The following is an 11,356-nucleotide window of genomic DNA, read 5'->3' on the forward strand; positions in this document are numbered from 1 at the left end:
TAGTGCAGAGCCCTACATGGGACTTGAACTCACGAACGGTGAGATCATGACCTGAGCTGAGATCAAGAGTCTGACGCTTAACAGACAGAACCACCCAGGCACCCCCCCCCCTCAAATTCTAATTTTTAAACACACAGCTTTTCCCCCTTCAAGTCCTTTCAAACACAGTTTAATCATATTCAAGTATTTACATGGTAACTGCTTAGGATCACAACTGGTACACTCTCTTGTGTTCTCCCACCTCCTGGTCCCCCTTCTTCTGAGCTTTAAAACCAATGGAAGTCCATTTTATGTTTATCTGCTTAATTTAGCGATGCATTCAAGCTCTAGGGTGTTTCTTAGGTTTGTTTAGTCAGCAAATGGTACTCACATTCCCTCTGCTGTCTTGAGATCTTATCAGTGTCTCTATTTCCATATTCTTCAAGGAATTCGTTGCCTAAATACTAGATGATTTAAGTTTCATTTGCTTTCAGACTTAAGAATTTCTTAAAGAATTTGTCTGATTTTTGATTTGATATGATTAAAGAATAAAGTAACATCAAAAGTAACGTTTTAAAAAGGTAAGCAATTTCCAAATCGCCTCTTCTCATCCTGAGTATAGTAAAAGTCTTTGAAAATTACATTACCATCTAACTTTAAAGTACTGTATGTACAAATGTAGAATACTGGCTTGCTGGTGACTGTTATTCTCCAGAATGTCTGTTTAAGATACTCGTAGGTATCTTAAAAATATGTTGGAATGTTTATGCTTGAGGTTAATCACAGTTGAGCCAAAAAGGTTGTTTGTTTTCCTGGTTGTTCTTTGCATAGATTATACAGTCAGTTAGCCAAGGTTCTAGTTATGGCAAGAAGAGAGAAAACTGCCCACCATTCAGTGCTCATGGAGAACACTGTAATACAGAGGGTTTCTCTCAAGTGGACATACATGATAGCTGGAAAACAGGGAAACCGATACAGAGAAACGTTCTTGTCAGCGAGTGGCCAAAGCCTATTTTACATTTCGAGTGCTGGTTTTAGCTCTGACTTAGCTAAGCAGATTGCTTTTCAAACTCATCAGTGTTAGGCTTACAGAGCTCGAGTCCTTTCACAAGTACCTTGAAACGAGTTTACTCTGTATACCTCAAATTATTGATAACTTGACAATTTGGAATTAAACCTTCACTTTTTAAAACTGTACTTTTTAAATTATCCTAAATGATTCTTTGCCTTGAGTCCAGGCCAGTTTTGCTTCAAATGGGTAAGCATCTACTTGAGAGGTTTAAGACTTTAAAGTCTTCATTTCCTTTCTGATAGAGACAGAGTATATGCCACATCGTGAAAGAACAGCTACATTTTATTCTGTAGAATTACGGAAGCATGGCTTTTGTACATCTTGTTCTCCATGAAAAGACTTTGTTTTTAACTTATCTAATTCCTGAAAAGGATATTGTGTTGGAAGTTGATTTAAAGCTGAAACAGTCTTCAAGAATGAGTAAATGGGTAGAGAAACTCAGGCACTGCACATTTAAGGCAATGAACTTGCTTGTTAAAACTGTGATTTCAAATTGACCTACACGCTTTCTTTGTGTGTCATGTTCCATTGCCTCATCTGAATTTGGGCCATTTCCCAATGCTGTTCCCTCAACAAGCCCAAGAAAAGGAGTATTTTCCACAAACTAGTCTTCATCAACCATTTGATTCTATTCTGAATTTCAACTTTTGAATTTTTCCCATTAAATCTATGGCTTTTATTTAAATCAAGTCTGTTACAGGGATAGCTCTCGGTCTTATATTGTCAAATACCTAAATAACAGCTCATAATTAACATTCTTTCAAAAAGCTAAATGACGTTATAACTAAAGGAATTTGTTGGTAAAGACTGATTTTCATTGGATTTCTTAAAGGGAATATAAAAGTTCACATTGTTTTATTCAAAGACATACCTAATTATTAAATAATTACCATAACTTTAAATAGAGAAAGAAACTTCTTTTCATTGAAATTTGTAAGCCTGTTTAAGAAGTCATTTGGCTTTAAAGTCTCCTTGGAATTCTCAGGTAGAAGGCATGTGGAATTTTTTTATTAGAAGCTCACCTTAAAATGAATCTTTGCCTCTGTGCCCAAGAAAACTAAAAGAAGAGAGTGTCTGGTAACAATAACCACAATTGCCTCTTACATGGTTTTTCTCATAGCAGGTCTTGGCAAAACTCTTATTCCAAAATGTTTTTGCTAATTTTTTCCCCAGATAATGGATTCATACCTGAATCACTTCTAGAAGATGTGATGAAAGCATTGGACCTCGTTTCAGATCCTGAATAGTAAGCTAAATAGGAAGTGTTATTTATGTGACTCAGACTCCATCGCTTTTAAAACATTAGAAGTTGAAGTAGGTGAACTAGTCCAATAAATGGTATAATCCTAATTACTCTGTGTGTGCTAAACTGATTTCCAAGTGGAGACCATCTTGTTTATATCACTGTAATTTGCAAAAGAAAACTGAATTCAGGCAATTTTGGTTACTGACAATTCTTAGGGAAAGGAGGGAAAAAGTTTTGTGGTGTTTTTTTTCCCGTATTCTTACATAGGTGGCTGTATATCATCTACCTAATTTTCCTTTTTTCATCAGAATACATAACATACCTTGAATTGTGAAGTTAGTACACTTGAGTTAGATTGTTTTTCTAGAAGTAGCTGACAGATTGGACTGAGTTCTTCATTCTGTATATTGGTCCAGTCACATTTATAATATGTGATGGCCTATAAACTAACAGGACCCTATTAAGGATTAATGAATTAAACATATTAAATATGACCTTGTCTATTTGTTTCATGTCCTAACCTGCTGCCCTTACTCAGACATTCAAATGTCTTACCCTTTGCATACTATATATAATAAGGTATAATTAACCTGGCATTTATAACTTGGGAGAGAAGGTGGAAAATGAAAATTTTCTAAAAAGACCATTTTCACTTTTAAAACTTTGCCTTCTTTCTGGTTACATATAACACCTTTCACCAGCCTTGGCTACACCTGCATGTTAAGGGCCAAGCAAAGCAGCCTTCAATCCAGGCTGCTCCTGGAACGATATGGTCCTTGCCCCTGCTCTAAGTCACTGCACTTGAGCTCTTTGAGAATTATCCTACCTCTTTACCCTTCAGCTTACATTGACTAAGAATTTCAAGGTTCCCTCTCATTTGGTTCTTAAAGGTAAGATTTTTAGAGATGTTTCTGATGATCTGATGTAGCACTGCCTTTCGATGTTGTTCTTTTTTCTCTTTGAGCTTGAATGCAGACATACCTATGAAGCAAAGAGAATTTGCCTTTGGGAGGTTATAAGCCTGAGTTTATAAGCCGAGGTTTTTAAATTACTTTACCTAATAAGGAACAATATTCCAAAGTCATCATCGTAATTTAAATTCTAAATAGTAACAGATCACTCTGGTTTAAAAATAACCAAGTTTTGGCAAATTAGATGTCATTCCTGTGTATTTGTCATTAAGGGTCTAAAAAGAACAGTTCTTATGATTTTTGGCAGTCAGATGTGTTACAGTGCTAGTAATTTAACCATGAAAGAAGAAAAGTGAGCTTTTTTTCCTTTGGTATCCACTGTTTTCCTTTTTTTTCTTCTTCTTCTTCCTATAGTATAAATCTCATGAAGAATAAATTAGATCCAGAAGGATTAGGAATCATATTATTGGGTCCATTCCTCCAAGAATTTTTTCCTGATCAGGTAACATTGTTGAAGAAATTCACTTACGGTTTTGTTCCATTGGGATGAGCGTTTTTTTATTGTTTCAGTACAGTAATGCAACACTTGCGGGGTGGGGTAGTGGAAAAATGGACGCACATCAGTATATACATACCATGATACTGTTCTTCTAGAGGAAGCATAACATTCAGAAGTATGTGGAGTAAAAAGACAAAGATGCTCTTTATCCACTTGCACCCCTATTTTCCTTCTCTCAGGTCACTGTTGTTCATAGATGGTCTGCATCATTTTACAATTTTTAAATACATTTAAATAAAGATAAAGAGGTTCATATGTAGTGGAAACTGCTGAGGTCCAGGACAATTTTAGTTGAGTGAAAGAAGAACCTTTGAGTGGAGTTGTTTCCTATTAGGACATGTGTTCCATCCGCATCGTTGACAAAGCCAGTTGTACAGCCTCTGCCTGTGTCTTCTTCATGCTTCCTATCCCAGTGAAGGATTTTACTGCTAAACCAAATACTTGAGTCAGGTGTATGGGGATCATTTCATCAGATACCAGCCTGGCTTAAGTTAAAGATTATTGTTTCAATAGAAATGCCAGTTTCTCTTTCACGTGTCTTACAAAGGAGACATACTGTCAAGAAGCAAAATTAGAACAAAATAATGGAGGGAAAATGTCAAGATAGAATTGTTAATTTGATATTTCAGGTTTAAATTATCTTTAACAGAGTAGACGATATTACTGACATTCACCCTCGGTAATTAAAAAAGAAAAAGGAACCCACATTTTCTAAATCTGGATCGCCTACCATGAGTAAAGAAAGTGGGGTGAACTTCAAAAAGTAACTTTATCACAAGATCTCTATTAGACTTCTCAAAATTTGGGTAAATGCTTCATGAAAAAAAATTTTTCTTTTTCCGGACATGACTAGAATGTCCACTGGGTTGTGATGGCCAATCTGTTCACACTCCCAACTACCAGCGTTTTCTGAAAGTTCTTTTCTGGAACCTAATACTCTGTTTTAGACAGGTTAATAAATGTTCAGTAAGTTATAGCACTTTATAGCATTAAATTAAAAATTGCACTAAATTTAGGGCAGGATTTTGAAAATCCTGGCGAAATGTAAATGAAGGGGGATAGTTACCATGTCTTTTGGAAATATACATCTTAGATGTAATTAATTACATGATAGGACTTACAAGTATTCTAAGAACTCATTAGTTCAAGAACATTTTTTAATTGTAGTATTCCTTGAGCTATTTAAAGATAAATTTAGTCCCCTTGCCTTTCAAAATGTAATCTTCCAGAGCTTGTCAGAAATGCAGATTCTTGGGTTCATCCCCAGCCCTAGGGAATCAGAAGCCCTCCAGAGGATTCTAATGGTGCCATTGTTTAAGACCTGCTGCTTCAGAGGAAGACTTGTCACATCCCCACCTAGTCACATTCATTTATACTGCTTTGTACCCAACACATCAATATGGTAACACTCAGTAAAGTTGTAAAACTGGGCTCAGAAGGACAGCCAGGAAAACATTTCTCTAACTTCTGTAATCTCTACAAATGCTTAAAGTAGGCAGTAGGGAAGAGCCTTTCTTTGCCTCAAGGAGAGGCAGATTGGAGGGGAGGGCAGGTGGAATACAGGTAAGCATTTCAAGGCAATTTGTTAATAATAATAGCAGAAGCAGCTACCATTTTTTGAGCTCACAACTGTGCATGAGGTACTGTCTTATAAATTAGGTGCTATTTTCACCCATTTTGGCCATGAGGAAGTTGAGGATTAGAGAATTTCAGAAAAATGCTTGAGGTCAGTTAGACCGTGGCTGATTGAGGAGTCCAGAGTAGGTACTTTGCCACCATGTCACCCTACCTTCTGCTGGTATTTCAGTATTTTCTCCCAATTGTTAGGTGGAACTAAAGAATATAGATTGTGTAGCCAGGACAGTGAAATACTTTCTAAGTTAAAGTACATTAACTCTGAAAAATAAGCAGCCAAATTATCTAAGTAACTAATTATATTGACTGATGTAAACAATTAAGAAAATGATCAAGTTATTTTTCTATTTCTTGTAAAGCATTTTGAGTGGGATAGAATTTTTGGTAGAAAACTTAAAAAATGAATGTGCAAAGAGCTGAGCACACCAGGTCTTTCATGGGAAATGACTAATATGTCTGTCCTAACAGAGAATTCAGAAAAGTGAATAGCCAGAGATTCAGCTGAAAAGATAGACTAGGTCCTGTATTTTAGGATGCTTCATTGCAAAGCACAGCCTGAATTGACTGAAGTCAGGGGAAAGGTCAGAGCTGCGGGGAGTAGCTTAGACAAACTCAAGAACTGAAGTAGCGAGCCTCCAGGAAGGCAGTCGGGCCCTCTGCCATCCTTGCCAGCATTCCTAGCATCTCTCTTCTCTACATTCCAAAACGAACAAATTCTAAGGCAGACTGCAGGACCAGCTTCTGTCCCATGTGCATCCTTGTATCCAATACGGCAAGGAAAACAAGGCCACAAGCCCTGTGGGAAATCACTGGAGCCAGGTGCGCTTGGTGGGGCCAGGCCACTGATGGCCTTGAATGCACCAGTTCAGAGAATTGAACTTGATCTTTAGCTGAGAACCCAGGATAAGGCAGCTGAGCTAACATCATCAGACATTCCTGAAAGTTTAGTATAATAGCAAGTTATAGGATTTCCTTTCTTTATTGGATGCCGTTATAGGTTCTGAACGCTATAGTTTTGCTTTTCATTTCCCACAAGGCTCTTTTCGCTATTTAAAAATTGACAGTATTTAGATGAAGTGGGTGGTGTGGAAACCCCTAATTTGATATTGTGAGCCAAATGAGAAGTACTGATGTCTAGCTGTTGATTGCAGGTTGACAAAAAGTGACGTTACTGTTCTTAGGTAGTTATTGAGAGGAACAAATTATTTACAACCAGAAAAAAAAAAAGGCAGAGATAATATTTTACAAAACATATGGGTGTTTTGGAGTCTTATCCTTTAAGAAAATATACACTAATGCATGGCACACAGTTAAAAATATAAACTAGTATAGAAGAGCTTATAATAAAAATAAATACTTTCCCACTTTGCAACCTCTTCCCCAGAAGCAACTAGTTCAGCTCTTAGGTTTTCTGGTAGATGACGTCTAGTAAGTTTCTTGCTGTATCAAACAATTCGCCAAAGAGTAGGGATTTAAGCAACTTGTGTTTTCGTTTCAACTGCTAATTAGGAATTGCTGAATATCAAAGTATAATTTAAAGTTTTAATAGTCTTTTATTTATAATAGGGTTCCAGTGGTCCAGAGTCGTTTACTGTCTATCACTACAATGGATTGAAGCAGTCAAATTATAATGAAAAGGTATGATAATTCACATAGTAATTTGTCTTCACCTGAGTTGGTAAATATATTCAGTATATGTTAGTCATTGAGATCCTCATTGGAGTTTTGGAACAATAGTTTCACTGTGACAAAACAGCTAACTTGATCTGCATATGTTTTATTGCTCTCTGCTATAGAGATATTACCAAACCAAGTTTCACCCAATGATAGTTACTGATCTGTTTAAATTAAGAAAGGGGTAATGGTAAGATTTTTGATTGAGGAAAATATTTTTAAGTATTTAATAACATAATAGCTACCATTTATTGAGCATTTACCTGGAATTCTATTAAATACTTTATCTGAAGTTTCCCACCCTCCCTGTGGAGTAAGTATTGTTTGTGTATCCATCCCCATGTTACAGAGGAGGAAGTGGAAGCCCAGAGAGGTAAGCAGCTTGTCAAGGTCAAGCAGCCAGGAAATGGCAGAGCTAGGATTGCACTTGAGGTAGTTTACCCCGGAGCCTGCATTTGAACGTGCTCCACTTTGCTGCTTTCCTTTGTAAATCATTGACAACTGCACACAGGTGATTCACTTCCACATGTACTCTGGTTCTACCTGGTTTAAGTCAAACGTTTGGGTAATTAGCTTTGTTTGCACATAAAATATATAGGGAATATTTGCATTTATTCAATTAGCTACTATTAGAAGGAATAAGGCCTAACATACCTTTTTAATTTGAAATACCCATGCTGGTTTCATAAGTAAATTGAGGATGGCTATACACAATCGTAGTGTACATCAAATCTAAAACTGAGACTGAAAGTTACTTTTTCATGACGAAATATGAGTGCAAAGATTTTTTTCACAAGATAAATTAGAACAGAGCATCCAAGTTTTTTTTTTTTTTTTTTGCTATAGATGTTGATGAGTGCTTCCTCTAGATTTTGAAGTTTTACATAACCTTGTAATAGGAGGTATTGTATGGTCATTAATTAGTTATTTGCCTACACAGTCCCTGCAAGGTAAGTCAAGTATTATTCATATTTTACAGATGAGGCATCAATGACAGGGAAATTAAGTGACTCACCAAGTCATTGGCAGAGCAGGGATTGGAACTGAGTTCCTGATTCCCAATAATGTCCTTGGTCTACTCGGCCATGCTACCTGTATATAGTAAGTTCTCAAATCATGCTCATGACAAGCATCTCACTAACACAAAGATCCGAAATCAAGTATTAATGGGACAACAGGATGTAAGTACTAGAAAGCAAAGCATGTATGTTGTTAAGTTGTATACATATATGAAACAGAAATACGATGAGCAGTACTACTTCCCACAGGGTAGGGTCCTACCAAAAATATCTGAGGCAATAAACAAACATTAGAATGCTGGCACTGTAGGAGGGAGTATGATCCAGCCACCACAGGCTGGCTGAGGCCACAGAGGTAGGTCCTAGTACTTTGCCCAAGAAGGTCTGCTCCAATGCCAGAAGCAAGTGAAGTTCCTTATGAAAAATAGGTCCTATTTTATCTGATAATTGTAGTAAAACTACAACTCACACTTTTCAAGTTTCTTTCATCAAAAGTAGAAATAGATTCACCAAAATAAAGATGCAAATGTGTTTTTACAGAAACTTGTTTCTTTGGGCTGCTTAGTCCAACAGCTTACAGCTTTTACATTGGACGAACATAATTACAATCATGTGTATCCAACACTGAATATATAAAAATACTTATACGTACTTTGGAAGAAGGCGGTCTGTATCTGTTCCTTTTAGTTTCTCTTCACGAAATGAAATTGACTAACTCATTTAATGTACACGGTGAGCCCATTTAATGAGTTCGGGTATTAGTATATTATTTCATAGAGAGTTCTAAAAGTTCATTGTAAATTAAAGTTTCTTCCAGTAGCCAACTGCCCATGTGTACTTTATATGATCATTACCACTGTATATAAAATACCTGGTTAGTTTTATCTGTCAAGCATTTTCTACTAAGCAAATTGCATTGACACACATTCAAGTTGCCTCCAGTTCTGGAACCCTAACACTTTTAAATTCAGAATATATACCTTTGTTTCTGTTACAGTGCCTTCGTTATATAAATAAACATTTCTTCCAAGTGGTGTATGTTAATTAAAGGATGATTATCGTAAACAACCTGCATGTGCTTCAGGATTCACATAGACTTTTTGTTTCCTTTAAATCATGAGCTAAAAATCAACTGATAAGCTCTCAGTTACAATGCCTATCACCCTCGTTTCCAAATATATTTTCCCATTAGTCAGCAGGCATTCTTGCTCATAATTTCTATCAAAGTAAAATTCAAGTTCCAGATGAAACAATATGCAATACCTTGTTTGTCAGCATATCCCTCCTAAGAATTTGCTAAGAATAGTGATTGACCTTTGTGGCTTGATTTTGTTCAACAGGTCATGTATGTTGAAGGGACTGCAGTGGTTATGGGTTTTGAAGATCCCATGCTACAGACAGATGACACTCCTATTAAACGCTGTCTCCAAACCAAATGGCCATACATTGAGTTACTGTGGACCACAGATCGCTCTCCTTCACTGAACTAACTTGCCTACGGATGTAGAAGAAAGTTCGTAATAGCAGATGTTGAAAGAGGGATGCAGGACAGGCGGTTGGCTACATTAAGCTATACACTGGTATCATCAACTGTAAATAACAATTAAAAACACATGTTCAGTGTTTAAGATAGTTTAAATTATTTGTTTTAAAGCTTTATGTTAAAGGTTACCCTATTTTAACTCTTTATGTGAAATTTACTAGCAAAATTAAGCTTTAATCAAAGTTCATCACTTTTACAGTCGGATAATTGGTCATTTATCAAATTAAAAACATCCTAATACTATATAGTATTTGTATATTGAGCAGAGTTACTCTTTATAAACTTCTACTTTGGGTTTTTATTTCATTCAGACACAGTTTATTATTTCAGTGATCCTGGCTTGCACTCTTTCAGCCTCCACATGGAAAGGCAGAAGAGTTCAATCTTATTTCTTTTCTAAAATCTGGTTTCCATTAGAAATACTGATAAATTATCAACCTGGATTCTTTGCCAATTGGCTTAGCTCTGGCATGTTTATAAAAAGTAGAAACTATAAGGAAACATTACCATTTATTCACTGATATATAGAGAACATATCTCAAAAAAATGATAGGTAAGAGAATCTGTTTGATAGTCTTAACACTGTTAACTGTATTGCCAAATACACTTTTCCAAATTTGTCCCAGCAGCCTGTAAGCCAGCTTTCTTGTATATTTATGTGATAAATGCATGAGAACATCTGTTATTACATTAGTATATTGCATTATTTATTATTATGCTGGTGGATGGTCTAAATAAACACTTTTTTTTAACTGTAGCTTTGCATTTTTTACATTAGCTACTCAGAAGACACTAATACTTCACAGTGTTTCTGCCCAGCAGAAAGTTCTTGAGCTTTCTATGTATGATGTACTCAACAACAAATGCCTTGAAAAGTGAGACCAAACCGTATGCTGACCTAAGAGCTCTATAACTTAGCCAGCCCGGAGTGCTAGAACCTGAGTAGACAAAGCTTCAGAAGACCTATCCTGTCTAGAGAAATTTACTTCAGGTTTGTTGCCTAGCAATTTGAAATGTGAATAGCCAGAAATTGTTTCTTTCCTTCACTTGGGAAGTATTTCTCAAGAGAACTACATTTTATCTTCACTGTTTAGCTGAAGGTGTATTTCCTCTGTGAATTTACTTGGGGTTTTATTTAATTGTCATAGATGTTAACTATTCTAATATAAGTAGACTTTAGCATAAGAAAAAAGTGGCACACGATTTTATGTATGACTTTTGGTGATATTATGTTCAGGACTGTGATTCTAGCTACTAAAATTACAGCTGTACAATGTCTTTTTGGCTGTTGTTAATCTTGGCTACTTCCAAATGTATATAAAACAAACTCAGGTCCTAAATTCCATAGGATTATGTAAAAGCACAGATTTTCTCAGAAACATTGAGCCTCCAAAATAGCGTATACTTTTTACTATTGCTACCTAACCAACCATCCCCAAACTTCATGTCATTAAACAATCATTTTACAAATTCTGGGTCTGAACAGTTTAAACAGAGCACAGAGGAGAGAGCTTGTCTCCTTCTCAATCTACAGGTGCAGCTGGGAGACTGGAAGGGTCTTTCCTCACATGACTGGAAAAAAAAAAAAAACTGTGGATCCGTTTTCTTTATACATGCCTGTGGGACACTTACCAAGATAGACTATATGCTGACCATAAAGCAGTCAAGAAAAATCTCTAAAACTTTAGAAATTAAGCAGTACACTTCTGAATAACCCA

General features: G+C 36.1%; 1 protein-coding gene across 4 annotated transcripts in view; it reads left to right on the forward strand.

Moving 5' to 3' along the window:
* Positions 1–10,916, forward strand: part of MINDY3 (MINDY lysine 48 deubiquitinase 3) — a 97,184-nt gene extending 86,268 nt beyond the window's left edge. For all 4 annotated transcript variants that reach the window (XM_086714852.1, XM_086714854.1, XM_025930552.2 and 1 more), the window contains 4 exons: positions 2,225–2,297; positions 3,623–3,710; positions 6,969–7,040; positions 9,436–10,916. In XM_086714852.1, coding sequence (XP_086570978.1) covers positions 2,225–2,297; positions 3,623–3,710; positions 6,969–7,040; positions 9,436–9,585 — 383 coding nt within the window. In that variant the 3' untranslated portion in view covers positions 9,586–10,916. The remainder of the gene's footprint in view (positions 1–2,224; positions 2,298–3,622; positions 3,711–6,968; positions 7,041–9,435) is intronic.
* The last annotated feature ends 440 nt before the right edge of the window (positions 10,917–11,356 follow it).

This window comes from Puma concolor, chromosome B4, assembly GCF_028749965.1.
Source record: "Puma concolor isolate L17-30 chromosome B4, mPumCon1.1.hap2, whole genome shotgun sequence".
Classification (NCBI taxonomy): domain Eukaryota; kingdom Metazoa; phylum Chordata; class Mammalia; order Carnivora; family Felidae; genus Puma; species Puma concolor.